Below are 21,643 nucleotides of genomic sequence, written 5' to 3'. Positions count from 1 at the left end.
GAGTGAGTAGAGAGACAGAAAGAAAGAATGCCTTTTGCTGGTGCACCAAGAATAAAGTAAGACTCTTAATACATAACGTTTATTTCATTTATTTAAAATAGTTTAGCGAAATAAAACCACACATACAAAAAATGACAACATTTAATAAAAAGGGGAAAGATGTTACCCTTGACTCAGTGTGACCTCTCTCTCCCTCTACCCTATGTGAAAATATATAAAGCGCAGTTGGCATCCACAAGAGAATAAATGCTCTTAATGAGCTGGAGAGCCTGTGATGCACAATTGGATGTCTGTTCAGGGTTTGATACATATAAGTGCTTAATGAAATTTGTATACACTGTATCTTTCCTAGACACTGATATGTCCAATTGGCTTAGTATGTAGTAAACGTAAGTCACAGGGATCGGCTCTTAAGGGCTTGGGTTAGTGTACATAGCCAGCCCAGACAGCTCCGTCTAACGTGCCTGACTGCCTCGGAGACTGCTCTGTCTCCTATGCCCCCGGTGAACTAGTATGGGAGGTGTGCAGGAGTGCACTCGCCTCGTTCAGCCGCCTCGCTCTGATGACGCTGAGTCTGGCGCCAGACTCGCGTCTTGGTCACGGAGGTAACCGGTGACCTGGATGCGCAACAGGACCGGTGGTCCTGAGGAAGCGTTCTAAGTGAAGCGTACGCTGACCGATCAAACACACTCAGTGTGTTTTAAATCCCCTCTCCCCCTCCCCACTTACAAATGTTTTGAAATTTATCTGTACTGTTGCGCATCCAGGTCACCGGTTACCTCCGTGACCAAGACGCGAGTCTGGCGCCAGACTCAGCGTCATCAGAGCGAGGCGGCTGAACGAGGCAAGTGCACTCCTGCACACCTCCCATACTAGTTCACCGGGGGCATAGGAGACAGAGCAGTCTCCGAGGCAGTCAGGCACGTTAGACGGAGCTGTCTGGGCTGGCTATGTACACTAACCCAAGCCCTTAAGAGCCGATCCCTGTGACTTACGTTTACTACATACTAAGCCAATTGGACATATCAGTGTCTAGGAAAGATACAGTGTATACAAATTTCATTAAGCACTTATATGTATCAAACCCTGAACAGACATCCAATTGTGCATCACAGGCTCTCCAGCTCATTAAGAGCATTTATTCTCTTGTGGATGCCAACTGCGCTTTATATATTTTCACATAGGGTAGAGGGAGAGAGAGGTCACACTGAGTCAAGAGTAACATCTTTCCCCTTTTTATTAAATGTTGTCATTTTTTGTATGTGTGGTTTTATTTCGCTAAACTATTTTAAATAAATGAAATAAACGTTATGTATTAAGAGTCTTACTTTATTCTTGGTGCACCAGCAAAAGGCATTCTTTCTTTCTGTCTCTCTACTTGCAATTTCAATGCCTATGGTAGCACACCCTCACCAGTCATAAATAAAATTTAACATATGAATAAATGAGGAGGGTCCAACAATATACTAAATTGTTTCTACTTTTCTGTGCGATTGATATTTCTCTTCCCCGATTCTTGCGCAGAGTGACCTCTGCGCAGTCGCCAACCATCGGCGGTACGACCGCATGCGGAAAAATCCGCACCGATCAGAATAAGGGCCAATGTAAACTTGGTGAGATAAAAAGTAGCCATTGAGTCATAGCATTTTTTTAGACAGATTCAGACTGCTACACACACAGATCTGTAAAACCCAATACACACTAGAGGATATTGTGCAAGCTATCGCTCAGAAAGGGCTTTTTGACCTATATCTTAAACAATATTGTCTAGTGTGTACACTCAATATCGTTAACGATGCACGCTCCCACGTGTCGTTAATGACCACTGATGTGCTGATCATGCAGATCAATTTGACTATATTGCCAAACGACCCACATGTTCAGAGGGTCCCGGTGACGTCACTGAACTATATAGTTTACCGACATCGTTCAATGTATTCCCTCAATACAGGCCACCCACGGCCGATATTATTTACTATATCTGCTGGATTGCTTGATCATAGAAGTTACTACAAGGTGTAGTTTGCTGATGGCCACGGATACATGCCGGTAGGATTTAATGCGTGAATGTCATTTCGTACATTTTTTGGGGATTGTGCAATCAGTATCTTGTAGGAATTGTGATTGTTGGTGGCCACACTGTTTTTCTTACCTCATTATTCATATATTAAATAATAATTACAATTTTCTAATAATTCTAACTTCCAAGAATCATATTTAAATGTTGTAATGTATTTATATTCCATAGATTGAAGAGCTAGAAGAGAAGTTGAATGATACAGTCCATCAGAAGCAGTTACTGGCCTTAAGACTTGACACACAAACCAAAATCCAGCAGGAGGATACCAGGTAGGATGTCCTCCTCCTAGTATATTAGTAGCTATCCTAATAGATTACATCCTAGTATACTGATGACCGTCCTTGTATTATAATCCTAGTATACTGATGACCATTCTTCTATGATACATCTTCGTATATTGATGACCAGGTGATGCAGAGCTTAGCTTCCTGATCACCTATCATACATATATATGCTGATCTGCTCTGTCAGTCCCTCCATTGGTTGCCTGTATATTACTGCATTCAATATAAAATACTTCTACTTAATCCTGCAAAGCCATCACTCTGACTACACTGATTTATATCTCTTTGCTTATCTCAAAATATATCCCCACCCAACCTTTCCCATCTGCACAAGATCTGCGTCTCCCATCCACACTCATTACTTGCTCCCACTTACACTTGCAGGATTTTTGTCGGGCAGCTCCCACCCTATGTATCGCCCTTCCACGCACACTAAGACTCTCCTCTAGCCTCCAAACTTTCAAGCGATCCCTGAAAACTCACCTCTTCAGGGAAGCCTATCATATTCAGGACACCCACACAACCTCCAGTAGCATTTATATCTAATTGCATCCCATCAGGACTGTCTTTTAATCTGATGGGACTGTCATGCTATGCAATTCTATCCTTTCTTATGTATCCCTCCTAATATACCTATAGCTTGTAAGCTTGCCAGCAGGGCTCTCCTACCTCCTATGTCTGTTTGTATCTACCCAGTTTGTTTAATCACTGTTGTTTCCAATTGTAAAGCGCAACGGAATATGCTGCGCTATATAAGAAACTGTAAAGAAATATATCTTGATAGGTCATGGTGGATTTACTTTAGTTCTTTATTGCACCTACCAATGTCAGATCAAGTTGAATTTTGATTTAACAGAAAATAATAAACTGAGAAAATAAAGTATCTAATCTAGTGTGATATATTACTTCCCTAAGGCAAAGAATTGTAGTGAACATTGTGCATATCCATTAGTTGGAGGTGTGTAACATATTGCTCACTTGGCCATTCAATAATTTGTAATGGATACAAAATTGAATGAAAAAACTTAAAAAAAAAGAAAGGATTTTAGTATTCATGCACAAACTCCATCTACTCTACGTAGTGGTGTACTGGTGGCACATTCATCAGCTCCTAGAGTTCTGGGCATACCCCCATAATGATGGTAAAAAAAAAAAGGGCATGGCTCACGGTTTGGCATTTCCCACAGCCACACCCCCTATTTCAGCCAATTGTGGTTGTTCCGCCTCCTACATGGGGAAAAAAGGCAGTAGGTATGCATATCCCAACATACCCTGCAACAGTGTAGGATTCTCGAATAGCAAAACTGTGGCAATGAATTTGGTTACTTGTAGTTCTACAACAGCTGTAGAGCCACGGATTGGCCATGCCTGGGTTAAAGTATTGTGGCAACTAAGGTGATGTCAATGAAAATGTTGCAACAGCCTAATGAGAGAGTAGGTTGGTCACAGTATAGGAAAGTAGTGAGGCAACCAAAATATTTTTATGGAGCTGAAAGAGTAAATGGGTGGTGTGGCAGGAATGCGGAGGGATAGTGAACAACTGACATTTGAGCTCTGTTCAGTGAGTCCAGCAACTGCTCAGAGATGGCAATAGCACTGGCCACTGATCTCAACGGGACTCAGATCTAAATAAATGTGATAGTCCCATCATGCACAACTGTATTATTTCCAAACAATGTAAATACATACTTTGGTACTTGTGTAGTTTCACGGACGGCACTGCCCGCGGATTGCATCGTATGCAAATCCCATGTGATTTGCATACCCCCCCACTATCCACGTCAGCCCAAAGCATGGCGAGCAGGCGCATTACCTCATGAACTGTTCATACCCCCCGCTATCCACGTCGGTGCAGAGTTGATTCTATAAAGTGTGGCGAGCAGACACGGAAAACGAGCCCGAAGCGTGGCGAGCGGACGTGGATTACTTGACGTGTATTCCGCATCCCCTTTTGGGGCTTGCTGTGCTCGCCATGCTTTAGGCTCGTTTTCTGTGTCCCCTCGTGGTTCTCGCCACGCTTCGGACTCGGTGGCTCGCTGTGCACACCGACGTGGATAGTGTGGGTATGAACAGGTCGGTAGGATACGTACCGTGTCCCCACGTGGGGCTCGCGACGCTTCGGGCTGACGTGGATAGTGGGGGTGCGCTAAATCGCATCACATGCAAATCATATGCAAATCGCATGCGATTTGCATACAGTGTGATCCGCGGGCAGTGCCGCCATGAAACTACACAAGTACCCATACTTTATATAATGTCATTTAGGAGACAGTGCACAAAGCTAAACTAATGTGAATCTAGAAATGGAATTGAGATGTAATATTTTTATCTTACTAGGAAACATCAAGAACTGATGAAAAAGGAAATGGAAACGATTTTGTCCAGGCTTAAGCAGTCAGAAGAGACCAATCAGCAATTGAGAGAGCGTGCGGGGAATATACGTCGTAGTTTGCGTGACCTGGACCTAACAAAGGAAACTTATGATGAGCTGAGTGCTCTTCCTGAGGAGCAGCTGTCCATTCCCGAATATGTGTCTGTGAGTATTTCCTTGTCGGGTACAAATGAATGTGAAGTTTTAGCTCTGCATTATTTATTATATTTATATACAGTCCAATGAGTTACAAGTGAGGGGGTTTCTGTAGGTATAGTCACCCTTTATAATGGTGATAGGCATGCTGATGTACTATTGCTTTCAGTATCTAACTCAAATTCCTTTAGCAAACCAAATAACTTTATAATGACAATGTAATTGCATAATATATTCATATACTTACACGGGGTGTAGTCAAAAGGTTGACAATAGCAATGTCAACATTCATAATGTAAAAATAATATCATGTATAAATGTCAACAGACAACATGTTGTTATTCTCAGAATGGGATAAATACTATCGGTAGGGTTAGGGGTAAAGATAGCATCCAGGTACCTACCAAAACACTGGGGGATCAGAGGTCTGATCTGGAAGAAGCTGGATACTGGTCCAATAGTATCTGATCCTGCTAGATGATTGGTCAGAAGTGATGTTGAATTTCCTGTTTTGTCTATTCCGTAGCCTACGTTATAAGGCAGGTATGGGAACGTGTCAGATGTCTGGGGTCCTATTGCGTGGGCAGATCCATGGTGCAGTGGAGACCAATATGGAATTAGTTATAGAAGATTCAGTGGGAACCCGCTTGTGTCCGGTGGAGAAAGCTAGAGTATGCACTCTCATGTGCAGAGTGCCACAGATATACTGTATCATTTAACATTTTGAATATTGGGCCTCCCACTTTGGCATAGCTTTAATTAAAGTGGGTCTGTAGATAAAGAAGGGCATTGTGGGGGGATCAAATCCCTAATTTGGCACTAATAGTAAGTAATAAGTGGTGTGTTACCACTGCACCTCAATAAACAAATCTGAAACAACCTTTTTAAATAAATCTGTCCATCCAAACACTCATGTATTACAATCACATACATTTAAAACCAAATATTTACTAATATTACCCTCGGCAAGCTAAAATATTGTAACCCTTCAAGTGCCAACATCTCTGTGAGAGATGTTCAAAATATCCCCTTTAAAATTTCAGTGTTGCTCTCATTTGTTATATAAATTTCAAATAAATGTAAAAATGATTTATATGATTATATTTCCTATATAAGGTAAACATTACAGGTGATTATGATGAATAAAATGTTTGCTTGGCAATTTTCACACCTACGTTGACAAATTTGCTTGCCACTCAAAGGGTTAAAATTGGAAATAGAATCCAATAAAAAAGCTTTACTAATTCAGATCAATTAATCATTGCACAAACCTATGAATTATTAGAATCTGTATCCTTTTTTCTTGTAACTATATGTTACTTTGCAATACTCATATAAATAAGTTTCAGCCATCCTCTCAACTGTTAAGGCCCCCATACCTTAGCCCGACTTGTCCTAGGGACCTAATTTTCCCCGGCAGCTCCTCGGGAGGGGAACACACGATTAGGCACTTGATGTGCCAAGTTTTGCATATGATAAATCACCATGCGATTTATCATATGCAACTCCCGGGGAGCTGCAGTGGGAGATGCGGGCAGGATGAGAGCCGGGCGGAGTCAGCGGCGGCAGATGCTTGGGACCTGCAGGTGGGGGGAGCCGGGCATGGTGAGCTGTCAAATAGGCAGTGGGCACTGGAGAGCCGGGCAGGGGACACAGAGGCAGCACGCGGGGGTACGCCGATGAACCGATGAGGAAGCTGAGCAGGAGGATCGGGAACTCACTCTGCAAGGGAGGAAAAATAAAAAAACATTACAAATGAATGGGCAGCCAGTGATTGGCTGAGAGCTCTCTCAGCCAATCAGCAATTGGCTGAGAGAGCTCTCAGCCAATCAGCAATTGGCTGAGAGAGCTCCCAGCCAATCACTGGCTGCCCATTCATTTGAATTGGTTTTTATCCTTGCAGCTGCAGAGTGAGTCCCCGATCCTCCTGCCCAGCTCCCTCGTCGGTTCAACGGCGTACCCCCGCGCGCTGCCTCTGTGTCCCCTGCCCTGGTCTCCAGCGCTCCTCCGCGTGCTGTATATTTGACAGCGTACCATGCCCGGCTCCCCCCCCCCCCCCCTTGCAGGTCCCCAGCATCTGCCGCCGCTGACTCTGCCCGGCTCTCCGGCGTCCCCCGCTCGCTGCTACTGCCTGCCTCTCTCACTGCCCTCGCAGTGTCCCCCGCCCGCTGACCCTGCTGCCCGGAGGCTGCACATAAGATTTGGGAAATCTTATGTGCAGCCGGTCCGACTGCCCGACTCCGATCCAAAGCGCAAGCGGACCGCGCATCGGATCGGAGGGGATGTTTAAACATGCGATTTGGGCCGATTTCATGGCCCGATTTATCCGAATCGGGTGAAATCGTGCCCAAATCGCATAGTGTATGGGGGCCTTTATGTGATAGCAACAAATTGCTGCAGATAAGTTGTGGAAGGTGCATACACATCAGGAATGGCACAGTTCAGGTGTTAGCGATAGCAATTCATATTAATATATTATCAATCCTCTCTGATTACATACAACCCGTAGCATGCATGCAAACTCAATGCTGTTTGTTAGTTACTATAGCAATGAAAATGTTAAGCAAGTATGTTATTGGTCTCACATGGATATGCTTTTTAGTGCTCCATTTCAACAGCTTCAATGTCCATATGAAATTTAAGACCTTACCACCAGTCCAGAAGCTACCGATGGCTGTGGTACCTTTTTATATGTACCGATGGGTGTATATTGACTGAGCTTGATTGATTAACCGGATCCAGGAGCCAATACTCTCAACCCGTTTCTCTGCTTAATGTGTATTAGCAGCGTTACTTGTAGATGATCTAAAAAAAAATACCCCTTGGTAGACATAGAGCATTCTTGGCAAATCACCAGTTTTTATTGCATTTACCAAGCCTGTCTGTTTAATGAATGACTTGAAGGCCATCGATTATAGTTTGTGTTGGATAGTTGGCCAAATATAATTGTTCATTCCGTATAGCCAAGGAGACACCTGAGTGCTTAGTGATATGTTTTTGCCACTTGAATTTAAAAGTTGAAGAAAGTTTTAATTTGAAATTGCTTGGGAGATTGACATCTGACACTTATGTTGTACTTTGAGGAACATTTGTCATTTCTGTCCTCAGCTATGTCTGAGCTGCAGTAACATACCGATGAAGCTCTCATTTATTGAAAAAATAAATAAAAACCCTGTCAGACCAGACCTCTCACTGCAGATTCAAGTTAATATGGGCAGCAGAAACCACACACCCTTTGATGAAACTGATAAGATTGCCTTCCATGTTTTTATGTTGTTTTGACTTTTTTTTACAGTTTGCCAGAACCCCTATCCGTTTTTACTCTTGACTTTACTGTTTGTTTTTGTACACATGTCTGCAAATGTGCTTATTTATTTGTAAGTATATTTGTGTTTACATGTTTTAAGACTAAAGAATGAGTTAAGTTCCATGCACAAGGGGTGATGCCGCCTTCAGGCTGAGCGAGGTGCTTAAGCACTGATCGCTCAGCACACTTCGTGGCACAAAATGTGTGCTAAGCCGTGATTTGCTAGGCATAATACTGCGATGCATGCACAGTCTATCTCTGCTGGTGATGATTTTATCCCTATTTCTAAGTGATCTGTCCAGATCGCTTAGAAATGAATTATGGATCTCTCTGTGTGTATGCCCCCGACAGATCTAGAAGCACCAGGGTGATTTTCCATAGCCTGCATCGCTCAGCTTGTTCATGTTTTTTGGGGTGTCAATGTGTATATTAGAGCACATGGACCCCAAATTGGTGTACCCTCGTATGGCTCACTTCTTGCACTATGCTTCAGAATGTCATCCTTCCCAATTGTAGGCCTCATGGATCAAAAATAAAAAAAAAATAATTGCGGAAAAACTCATGTGAACCTTGTTATGTGTTGACCATTACTGTGTTGATCTACCGCCCATGTCGACCTAATGTATGTTGACAAACAGTGGTTGTCCTATTGACTGTTGACCTGATTTATGTAGACCAAAATTACGGTTGCTTCTGAACCATCGCCTGACTTTGCTCTTTCTCAGTTCATGAGAGCTTTGAGACCTACAGCTGTTCAGTTCTGGAATGATATTGTTAGTATACTTTGATGGGGAAGAAATAAACAAAATCCCATAACAAAGTTGTGGCATCACACATTTTGCTATTCATTTTTAATCATTATCTGATTGTAATTTGTCTTGTGGCCACATGGTGGAGCTTATGTCACAGATGTACAGGTTGTATTCATAAATCTGGTAGGGTAGATTTTTATATGCACACACATTTTATTTGAGAGTTTCTAAGACATTGTTTATGCTTCATATTTATGATCGGAACAATGAGAAACCTTCCATTGTCGGGTTTCATTTCATAATATTAAAATATAGTAATTCGGTGCTATTCGACGGACCCAGTATTATTTATGTAATGCATTGTAATTTAATACCTTGTCAAACTGTAAAATGTTATCACTACTGTGTATATATATGTTTCTAGTAAGAGCAGGCATGTGGGGTTATACAACTTCTTGCTGTAATAGTTTTTCTAATGTAAAAGTATATAATTAACATACTGTATATAGCTGTTTTCTCAGGACATACAGGGGGGTATGCAATGTGCCGCCGCCATTTCCGACGTGGGAAATAGCGGCAGCTCCCTATTCAATGCTATCATTAACGACAGTATTAATGCGGGATCACGGCAGAATGGGCCCGACTTCAGAAGCTGTCGGGCCCGTTCTGCCGACCGTGGATTGTCGTTATCCAGGCCGCAGATCGACAATCCACGGGCTTTTTTGCGGCCACGCCCCCTTTGCACCCATCAGCAGGCAGGACATTGAATCCCGTCTGTCGTTATGCGGTCGATCTGACCGCAAACGGGCCAGGATCATGGCTGTCGGCAGGGGATCGACAGCCGTGATCCCAGATTGCATACCCCCCCACAGTCTAATAAATAAGCCTATGCTTAGCTGTGGCAATTGGTCTTATATTCTTATCTGTGTGCAATGAGACTATTGCAGTAGGCTACACCAACCTATAGCAAATGTCATATAGGTTCTTATGCCTTATTAACCTGGATGCAGTGACAGCATTAAAGTACACTAGACCAACCTGTAGCCAAATCGTGAGGCTTTTTATACATTTGTGGACATGAAGGATTTTTTGTAAACAAGTTTGTGTATATTATTTCTCTATCATCCATAAGGGATACTGGGGATTCACTTAGTACTATGGGTATAGAGTCTGTGCATGTTCACGACGTGGGAGCTTGGGGGGGGGGGGATGGATACTGACCTCTTTAAGTGGTCCGATCTCCACTGCTGGAACACGTTCCGTAATTGGATAGTGTACCATCTGGCATTGCGCCATGGTGCACATGCCTGCAGCTTGCGAGGAACACAGATCCTTATGGCTGCGTACGTGGATGGCTGATGCTGAATCTAAAAAGAGCATATAGGCACTTCCCTTTTCGGGGGAGTGGTTGTTTCGAAGGAAATCCACCTTCCTCCCCTCAGCAACTCCACCTGTCAGGGGGTCCTTTCTGAACCACCACTTTGCAGTCCTTTTGTGGGGGCAGGTTTCAGAGTAAGCACAGGGGCGCCCCCAATGCCGCTAGAGGCAGTAGGGGAAAACTGCATAGATCCACGGCAGCCAGCTCCCAGGAACAGAGTACTCACTCTGCCTTCTTCAAATTTTCAGCCTGGCGCCATACTTCAGTCCTTGGGGGAAATAGAGGTGGGGGCGCTGTTGCTGTCATCCTATCACGTCTGACGTGATTCCTGGGTATGCAATGTTGTTTTCCAGGGGTACAAAATGGACTTCAGCACTTGCCCACCTTGCAGATTTCTTAAGTCAGGTCTGCCGGTTTCACAGGTTACTCGGGATACGCTACTAGTGGTGTTTCAAAAGATGGTTCAGACCAGGGTCATTGTCCCAGTCCCTTCTCCCCAAAGAAGTTTTGGCTATTACGCAAACCTATTTTTCGTGCCGAAGCTGGGCTGCTCGGTGCGCCCAATTCTGAACCTCAAATCACTGAACCCGTATTTAGAAATCTTCAAGTTCAGAACGGAGTCAGTGAGGGTGGTAATCTCTGGTCTGGAAAGGGGGGAGTTTCTGGCCTCTCTGGATATCAGGGATGCATACCTGCACATTCAGATATGGCCGCCCCATCAGGCATACCTGCTGGAGGATCATTACCAGTTCTGTTTTCCCTGCCTTTCAGGCTGTTCACAAAGGTAATGGCGGAGAGCTGCTGCAGTGGCTGCAGGGGATCAACATCACCCCTTATCTGGATGATCTCCTCATCAAGGTGGGATCCAGGGAACAGCTGTCAGCCAGCATTTCTCGGACCACTCCGTTGTTGTCCCAGTACAGGTGGCTTCTATATGGCTTCTATATTATCAGTTGTCTCCCCTGCTGCCTACCAAGAAACTTCTCTTGCTGGGGTTGATTCTGGACACAGTGGCCCAGAGGATCCTCCTTCCACCAGACAAAGCAACGGCCATTCAGGAATTGGTCAGGGAGGTACTGACTCCGAACCAGGTCTCAGTCCATCTCTGTATTCGCCTGTTGGGGAGTTGGTGTCATCCTATGAGGCCATCCAATACAAGTGTTCCCACGCCAGGTGTTTTCAGCTGGATCTCCTGCGCAAATGTTCGAGCTCCCATTTGCACATGCATCGGCTGAGATGGCTATCCCCTTGGGCCAGATTTTCTTTGGCGTGGTGGCTTCAGTTTCCTCACCTGTTGGAGGGACGACAGTTTGGGATCCAAACTTGGGTACTGTTAATAACTGATTCCAGCCTAAGATGCTGAGGAGCTGTAACCCAAGGGGTACAGTTTCAGGGCAGGTGGTCAATCCACGAGTCTCTCCTTCCCATCAACATCCTGGAACTTCGGGCGATTTAAAAGGCTCTAATTCAGGCGATTCAAGTGCAGTCCAATAAAGCTACGGCTGTAGCATATGTCAGTCGTCAAGGAGGGACAAAAAGCAGGGCCTGCATGTGGGAGGTCTCTACTATCCTGAAGAAAAGCATGCAAGGGCCATATCGCCATTTTCATTCAAGGCATAGAAAACTGGGAGGCAGACTCTGTCGCCACAACCTACACCCAGGGGAGCGGAGTCTCCACCCACAGGTGTTCCAGCTGATCACAGAGGTTGGGGTGGGGTTGTCCAGACATAGATCTGATGATGCCCTGGCTCAACAAGAAGCTGCAGCTTTACTGTGCCAGGACCAGAGACCCTTAGGCGGGGGGGTGTCAACGCCTTGGTCATACCAGCTGGTATACTTATTCTCTCCAATTCCATTGCTGTCCCGAGTACTCCACAAGATCAGGAGGGAGAAGGTGCAAGCAATTGATTGCCCTGGTCTGGCCTCGAAGGGTGTGGTACGCTGATCTTCTAGCCATGACTGTGTGCGAACCTTGGCCTCTTCCGCTGAGAAGGGAATCTATTCAGCAAGGGCTGTTCGTTTATCCGGACTTACGACGGGTTCGTTTGTTGGCTTGGAGGTTGACCAGCTGATCTAAGCCAGGAAGGTTATTCTGGGAAACATAATCTCTACCATGGTTCAGGCTAGGAAACCGGTGACGTCCAGAGACTATCACTGGATCTGGAAGAGATATGTGTCATGGTATGAAGGGAGACCTTGTTCTCCTATGGTTTTCCGACTGGGTCTGTCCGTCTGGTTTCTGCAGGCTGGAGTCGATATGGGGCTGCATTTGGGCTCCATCAAGGTGCAGATATCAGCCTTGTCCGTCTTCTTTCAGAAGAAGTTGGCTCTGATTCCAGAGGTTCAGATGTTTTTACAAGGAGTACGGCTAGACAGGTCTCCGAATAGGGTACTTTGTCATGTAAGTTCCCCTATTTGAAGTTTTTTGAGGACAGAGCGGACTCGACCGCAGTTTTTGCTAATGGTGGTTGTGGCATTTCACCTTAACAAACCGATTGTGAATCCAGCTTGGTCTGGTTCTTCGGAAATTCCTAAATCTTTGGATGTTGTCTATGCTTTAAGGATTTATCTTAAAAGGACAGCTGGGACTAGGAAGTCTGACTCCCTTTTTGTGTTGTATGACGCTCACAAAAGGGGTTGTCCTGCTTCAAAGCAGTCTATTACTCGCTGGATAAGATTGACTATTCATCAAGCTTTTCTCCGGTGGCTTTGCCTGTTCCAAATTCTGTTAAAGGCCCATTCAACTAGATTTGTGGGCTCCTCCTGGGAGGTTGCCTGTGTTATCTCGGCCATTCAACTTTACTGAGCTGCTTCTTGGTCTGGGAAGAACACGTTTTGATACCCTGGCCAAAGAGGTACCCAGTTTTACCTAGTCTTGCCACGTTCCCGCCCGTTCTGGAAGCTTTGGGATGTCCCTATAGTACTAAGTGTATCCTCAGTATCCCTTATGGATGATAGAGAAAATACAATTTTATATACCTACCTATAAATCCTTTTCTTGGAGTCCATAAGGGATACTGGGCGCCCTCCTTAGTGGTTCGCCATTATGCAGTTGGAATTGAAATTTATCTTGCAAGTTGTTGTTACAAGTTTGTTGTTTTCAGTTATGAATGGTATGTTGGCTGATTTGTCTCACCACTTGTATCTTTAGTGTCCTTCTCTCAAGTACATATTCCTCCTTCAGGCACAGTTTTACCTAGACTGAGCTGTGGGAAGGGGCATAGAGGGGAGGAGTCATCACACCCTGTTTGTAGTTTTATATGCACAGGCTCCCCTTTTGGACCCATCTATACCCCATAGTACAAAGTGTATCCCTTATGGACTCCGAGAAAAGGATTTACCGGTATTTATATAAAATCCTATTTTAGTCAGTTCTCATGTATGGGTTTTCCACCATACATATTCATCGAACATTTAATAAGAATACACGTTACATTTTTAGCTCTCCTATATAATACCTTGACTTGGTACTGGAAGGGATCCATCAACAGGCAGAGTAGAAACACTTTATCAGGCAAGAAAAAGAAACGAAAAGCACTCTAGCAATATGAAGCATTCAGCAGGTAAACCTAACCAAATTAGCCACAGAGCATGAATGCACATATTTATCTGCTCATATAGTAAAACCCACCCCACTGAAGTACCAATCCAGTATTTAAATAAATTACTTCTAATGTAGCAAAACTTCATCCCCATCCAAAGTCGTACACCGCCAAAATCGTGTATAGTCAATATCGGTGGTTCTGGGCTTCAATTTCAAGCAATATCTCATAGTGAAAATCGTCCATAGCCAAAATCACATATGTATGCACCTTTACTCAGAACTGTACAGAGCTTTTTCCTTTTTTACTGTATTAATTTAATCAAAGTTCTATTCTAAATGTTTTGTTTAAAGACTATTTTATACCATTCAAACTTATTAGAATAATTAATTTCTTTATTCACATTTCAGGTTTGCTTTTTTGATGTTGTCCAACCACTGAAGAATAAATTAAGTGAATTTCATATTAAGGCTGAAAAACAATCTGACGAATTGAATGGGTACAAACAGCAAGTTAAGAATTTAATAGAGGTATGGTAAATGGCTTCTTAAAGTGCACATTGTACACTGTAGTTCTATTGTTAAATGATAAGTAGTAAATGGCAGCCTAATACAGATACAGTATATTACATAATGAGTAACAAGGTCCTTGTAAATATAATATTCAAATCAGCTGCTGCTCTCTTAAAATATATATAGAGGGCGGTGTACCTGAGCACTGAGTGAAGGTGATTCGGACTAGCTGCAATACACTAAGAAATGGTCTGACTGATAACGTTTTGTAAACGTAATAAGTATAAAAGATTGCTTTGTGTCGCGCTCCGTCTCTATGTGTTTATGGTCTGTTGTCCAAACCTACTACAATCCTGACAATATAATGATCGTGGTGACACAAAGGTTTAGTTCAAAAACGTTACTTTCTTAATATTGTCATACATGGGATAAGGTAACAGTAATGAATAGCCCTGATATCTGCAGAACTACCAACACTGTGTCCCCAATTGTGCGCACTAGACTAGCAGTCTGCCTGGCCAATTCAGGGATAAAGGTGCCAATATACATTTGGTGTCTTCAGGTACCTCTTTGGCCGTTGGTGGAGTGGGGTTTTCGGAAGAGGGGTGGATGGTGCAGTATAAGGTGTGCCACACTCGGCTTGTCTCGGGCCGCCTGTGTGCCGCACGCGTGTGGAGACACAATGTGCTGCACCGCGGCTTTCTTCGGTGACTGCAGGTTACAGAGGGGTGAGGGAATATGCCTGGGATCCCTCCTGCCTCGCTGTTGCATTATTATGCAGCAGCATCTGCAGGATCTCCACAGTAAATGCACTGTAACTATCCGGTCTCATAGCAGACTGTCAATATACTAAGCTTTATATGCTTATTATACATATTTTATACAAAAGATGTAAAAAAGGGGTACTTGTTTCCTAGCACGGCGCCCAGATTTTCTACGTACGGCACCTTAAGGAAATTGAATCGCATTTTTTGTTATATGTATAACACACCCCCCCGACTATCCACGCCACCTCGAAGCGTGGCGAGTGGCGGCGGCGGAACGCGTCCTCCGACTTTTTCATTACCCCACTATCCACGTCAGCTTGTTGATTTTATATAGTGTGGCGAGCGCAGTGAGCCACCGAGCCCGAAGCCTGGCAAGTGGACGCGGAATCCATGTAAAGTAATCTGCGTCCCCTCGCGGGGCTCGCTGCGCTCGCCACACTTCGGGCTCGGTGGCTCGCTGCGCTCGCTACACTATATTAAATCAGCTCTACGCCGACGTGGATAGTGGGGTAATGAAAAACTCGGAGGACGTGTTCTGCCGCCACTCGCGGGGCTCGCCACGCTTTGGGGTGGCGTGGATATTGGGGGGAGGGGGGGGGGCATCCTATCTTTTAAATGTATTCACTGACTTAGACCATTAAAAAGATAGGATGCGATAAAAAATTGCATCGCATCTCATGCCACTAATGGCATGCGATGCGATATTTTATCGCATCCTATCTTTTTAATGGACTAAGTCAGTGAATACATTAATAAGATAGGATGCAATAAAAAATCGCATTGCATCGCATCGCATCGCGTGCCATTAATGGCATGCGATGCGTTTTCCTTACCCTGAATAGCCCTCTACACAAATGGAGTAGTGGGCGCCATGCTAGGAAGTACCAAAAAAGGTTTTAAAATATGAAATGTAGCTGATCCTTATTTATATTTGGATATGAATATATATATGAAACCGCTTGATCATAAACACAAAAAACCTTAAAGACAAAGGGGAGAATTCAATTGTTTTTTACCCACGACAGCCAGCAGATGGTGCCCAATGGTGCTATTCAATTGTAGCTCTGTTCGAGCACAATCAACTGCCGTCAACAGAATTTCAGCTCACAGTGCCTGGGTATTAGGTAGGTATAAATCATGGCTATAATCGACATCCAATTGTAAGAGTTAGGCACAAGTAGCCCAGCTCAATCTACCATTAAAGGAGACATGGCAAACATTAAACATATGGTAGATCCCAATTATGGTTGGTTGGCAGAGGAACAACTTGCAATAATAAAGCCTCAATAGGGAGTCTGTGCTGATCAGTAGGTATAGGAACTGCTCAAGCTGCCAGCCAATCAAGATTCTGGAACCACCTGTCCCTATGGACAACCGCAATCACAGAATGTTTCCGTAGGCCAACTTCACACTAAGCGAAAATGTGTCAAATGATTATTGAGAACCATTCTCCGAACTAGACCAACTTTTATACAGTTAGGTAAGAGCAAATCAAGTTAAAGGGTGCATTCTTGTACATGGACAAACCATGTTGTGATACAGGGGGAAATTTACTAAAGGAAATTTGTAAAAAATAGGTGTATTTGTATCCAGAAATATACTTATTTTTGACATTTACTATCCCGAAAATACGGAAATTCGTATTCCTATTGATAGCACATCAATACGACTACGAATTGCCGTATTTTCGGCATAGTAAATGTCAAAAATAAATGTATTTCTGTATACAAATACACCTATTTTTTTTACAAATTTCCTTTAGTAAATTTCCCCCACAATGTCTAAAAAGTTCATTTATTTCCATGCAAGTAAAATGCTTGTGCACTGAGCACATACAGACTACAGCTTTCTTTTTTACACTTTACACATCCATCTGCAACAGCATTCCCCAAGTGACTAATGTGATGCCATTGATTATTGTCAATCCATCTGGGAAATTGTACATTTTAAAAATCCCAGATTTGCAGAAGTCGGTTGCACATATATGGGTCCCATTATCTATACCATGCATTCCCAACCACGGTCCTCAAGGCACACCAAAAGTGCAGGTTTCAGTGATATCCAGGCTTCAGCACAGATGGTTTAATCAGAATCCCTCAGATACTAATTAAGTCACCTGTTCTCAAGCCTGGATATCTACAAACCCTGCACTGTTGGTGTGCCTTGAGGACTGTGGTTGGGAATGCCTGGTCTATACTATGCAACATGGGTTTTCCAAAGTACAAATTTGCACGTCCTGGCCTAATTTACGCCTAACTCTATTTGAGCTTTTCCTGAAACTTCTATATGTAAAATGTAACGTCAAAAAAAGCAGAAAAGGAAAGTATCTCCCAAACTTGCAGCTGTAGCTCATAAGACACTTTGTAGTGCTAGAAACATAGACACCTAGAATTTGACGGCAGATAAGAACCACTTGGCCCATCTAGTCTGCCCCTTAAATGCTACATTACATTTGATCAGGACTCCTTAATCAATTTAAACAGCCAGTGCCTTTTGAGTGCAGAGCTCAATGGTACAGGACGGATGACATTGTGCACCTGGGAGAACATTAGTACACCTTTTGTATGTGGCTCTTCATAATTGTGGTCGGTCCCAGGCATTCGAGTTTGCATATTTGAGCCTTTTTGTGTTCTCAACTTATGTGTTTGGTGTTAGAGATTATTTTATTGGAGATATGTTATAACAATGTATAAGTAAAGATACATTTTCCTACATTATGATTGTAGGTTTTATTCCGAGTTAATAAAGTAAATACTGTACAGAGAACTATGCAAGGATTGTACAGTATGTTACTAGAAGATTAGCATAGACTTTTCTTATCTCTAATGCTGTATACACACTAAACAATATTTTAAATCATTTTGCCGATTCCGCCTGGTCAGAATGACAAAATCTAAATATCGTCTAGTGCAGTGGATCCCAAAACTGTGTGCCTGGGTACCCTGGGGTGCCTTTAGGCTCTTGCAGGAATACCTCTGGTTGATGGTCCAGGACCAAATTAAAGTGAGACTCAAAACCAGTGCTAGTGGCAGCAAATCATAAACCATGTCAGCAGCATTACTGAACACCACCGCATAGCTGAACTTGAGGATACAAGGTAGGCACAGTTTACAAGGTCTTATACATTTATTTTTATCTAATTTATTAATAAAGCACTTTTTGTTCTAAAGGCGTTATAGAAAAATGCTGCTACACCTAGGGCGCTGTGATTCAAGAAAGTTTCGGAACTAGTGATCTAGCATGTATGCTCTGTCTCTGACTATGCGTGTCCTCCATCATCTGTACATGCAGTATAAGGGGTCTATTTACTAAGAAGGGAGATCTATGAAATATTGGATGTTGCCCATAGCAACCAATTCGATTCTACTTCTTATTTATTTAGCACCTTCTGGAAGATAATGGATTGGATTGGTTTCTATGGGTAACATCCCACCTTCAATAGAACTGCCATCATAGTAAATAAAGCCATAAAGGTGCCCATACACGCTCCGATCCCGGCGTGCGTTCTGGTCTAAAATAGCATCCATTACATCGCATTGCATGTCTTGTGCATGCAATGCGATTTGATGAAAAGCAACTACAAAAAGTATGTGCAGCACATACTTTTAGAACTGTGCGATGAGGTGCCGCGAGAGCACACATCGCACCGCCAGGATGGGAGCGTGTATGGGCACCTTAAGAGTGTAAAAAGTGGGTTGGTTATTCAGACCATAAATGAACAAAGAAAACATACTGTATATGCGTGTATGATTTTTTAAGTAATACTGTATGTACTATTCTTTTCTTTTTCAAGTTAAAATCTTTACCTTTTCAACAGCTACATACAGTCATAGTAAATGCATTTTTTGTCATCAATTTGTTCCTTTTCCTGGACAGTTGATACTAGGGATGCCAATCTAGGGGCATATTTTCAATCCCGGAAATCGGGATTGAAAAATGCTCAATCCCGGGATTGGCATCCCTAAAAGAAAACCACCCCCCTCTCCCCATTATTGCCTTACTTTGAGCAGGGCAGGCGTCAGCGGAATGGAGGCAGGCTGCGGGTGTGACACCGGAGGGAGGTCAGTGTGTCACTGGACTGTGCAGCTGGGAGAAGTCATAGGTCAAGCTGCACAGGCCGCAGTGCTGCACCTCCGGTGTCACAACTCGCTCGCCGCCTGAACTCTCCCGGCCGCACACAGTCACGCCTAACCTGGTCACAGTGGCAGGCGAGTTCTCAATGAAGAGCCTCCGGTTGTAGAGGGCGGCAGTGTGGGGTGTGTTCGGTTGGCTGCACATTGTGACGCGCAGCGTGACCTCTGACAACATCACGCTGCACGTCTGAGCTGCACAGCCGGACAGCGTCTGAGCAAGTGCTCAGACGCTGCCCAGCATTAGACTAGTCTAATCCCGGGATTGGAAGGTCCAATCCCGGGATTCAAATCTCGACAATATTCGGGCCAAATCCCGTGATCCCGCCGATCTCGATCCCGGGATTGGCCACCCTAGTTGATACATTCCATAAATGGCCATCTAGATTTGCGAGCATTCCCATTATTTGCTTAGTATACTTTATCACTAAGGTTTGAATTGTTATCCAGTATCCTGTCTTAACTTTGCTCCACTTACATTTATGTAACATTCTGATGCCTGGTTGACCTACAAATAGAATGTGTGCGGCTTCCAGCTGCGTACATATAGTATATTTTATCATACCGTATTATAGATAAAAATGGGAACATTGTTGAATGTAATCTGGAATGTACAGTCTTAAAACATCATGGAATGAACACCAATTTTTTTCAAAATGTTTCTCTTCTTTTTTTTCTTTTCTTTTTTAATCATTTTTTTTGCATTTCTCCATCCATTTTGAAATGTTAACCTTCTCTAAAATAGGGGGGTATTCAATTAGCCAGGAGGTGTACTCTGCATCTAATTACTGGCAAACATTCCCAGTGCGTGGGGAAACGCTTTTCCATTAAAAGCCTTTTTCTCAAGAAGTAACCATTGATTCTGGATAACCTCCTAAATCGGCTCAACCCCCTCAAAGTGGAACCTGATTTTGTGTTTTTTTAAGTGGGTTTAATGGCAAATTAAATGCACCCATACAGTGTGTATTAGAAAAAGTCTGTTAAATGCAGAAAAGCAATGAGCAATGTATGTTTTTGTATACAAAATCTGCAGATTGTCGACATTTTCAGACCCTGGTAAACCTAATAAATCTAAACGAGATGCGACAAACATTTATTTTATATAACTTTAATGCAATCTCTTGATAGTGCACAGATGATTGTATCACTTTATATGGAATGACCCTATAGCAGTGACCCCCAAACTGTGTGCCGTGGCTCCCTGGGGTGCTGCCGCCGATGTCCCTAGCGCCGGGGGTGGTGTGCAGCAGTGATGTGCTTGGATGAAGGAAGACTGCCTGCAATGGTGGGAGGGGGTGTAATGAATGGTGTCAGCCGGGGCAGGTGAATGTGCTCAGGTCAGCGGAGGCAACCAGCGCACGTGTGTGTGGTGGGGGGGTGTTGTGGTGGCGTGAGTGTACAGTTATCACTTTTACTGGTGAGATGAACAGGAGAACCTGTCTGTATGCGGTGGGGGGCTACTCTAGTAGATGGAGACATTTGTGAAATATCTAACAAGTGTAGAGAATGTTGTAGGACTAGTAGAAGCAGGAATGAGGAGGTACAGTCAGAGTAACAGGGGGAGGGATTAGTGCAGCAGCCAGTAGAGGATTCCAATGATGAGGAGGAGTCCACTATGAACACCAAATATTTGTGACTAACCCCCGAAAATGAGTGTTTCCGGGCATTTAGCCGCAAATAATAAATGATAAATGGGTCGCATAGGAAAGTCTTTTTTTAAATTGATTAACTTTACTGCAAAAACCCCTGATATTTATACAAAGCCTGGGCTGTTTTTTATTTATTTTTATATATATATATATATATATATATATATATATATATAAATAAATAATGGACTCTTTATGTTTCTTTATAGTAGGATGTGAGCCTTAATGTGATTAGCTAAAAGAGATCCTGTTATAGGGAATAATTCTCCTTGATTATAATTTCAATAGGGTGTACATTTGATCCACCTCCTATGAACTTTAAATCACAATTGACCTTCAGTCCAAAATTTAAGATAGTCCTTCAAACACCATTTAAATAAGAATAAACAAATTAAAATATTCCCCGTCTTTTATCCAATGTGTGTGCGCTCTTTGGAGTCCAGCCAGCTGGAGCTGGGGTGCCGCTGGAGAAATCAGGAAGTATATAAAATGTATTTTTTCTTTCTTGGACTTGTGTATGTTTATTATATTTGCAAACAAGTTAATAAGTATTTTTAGCTGATCTAAATACTAATAGCGTTATTTTGACAGAACGCCTTAAAAAAAAAAAGGGACATTTCGGTAATTATTTTGACTAAAGGGTGCCCTTGAAAAAGTCATTGCGACCCAAAGGGTGCCTTGCACCAAAAACATTTGGGAACCACTGCCCTATAGT

The 21,643-nt window shown here is 43.2% G+C and overlaps 1 protein-coding gene across 4 annotated transcripts in view; it reads left to right on the top strand.

Annotated features, from left to right (window-relative positions):
- PIBF1 (progesterone immunomodulatory binding factor 1) overlaps positions 1 to 21,643 on the top strand; it is a 270,000-nt gene that overhangs the window by 6,245 nt on the left and 242,112 nt on the right. For all 4 annotated transcript variants that reach the window (XM_083168868.1, XM_083168869.1, XM_083168870.1 and 1 more), the window contains exons 3-5: positions 2,249 to 2,349; positions 4,702 to 4,900; positions 14,281 to 14,400. In XM_083168868.1, coding sequence (XP_083024994.1) covers positions 2,249 to 2,349; positions 4,702 to 4,900; positions 14,281 to 14,400 — 420 coding nt within the window. The remainder of the gene's footprint in view (positions 1 to 2,248; positions 2,350 to 4,701; positions 4,901 to 14,280; positions 14,401 to 21,643) is intronic.

This window comes from Crinia signifera, chromosome 2 (assembly GCF_055691185.1).
Source record: "Crinia signifera chromosome 2, ASM5569118v1, whole genome shotgun sequence".
In the NCBI taxonomy this organism is placed as follows: domain Eukaryota; kingdom Metazoa; phylum Chordata; class Amphibia; order Anura; family Myobatrachidae; genus Crinia; species Crinia signifera.
The sequence above is the reverse complement of the archived record's forward strand: the minus strand, read 5'-3'. Positions and strand labels throughout refer to the sequence as shown.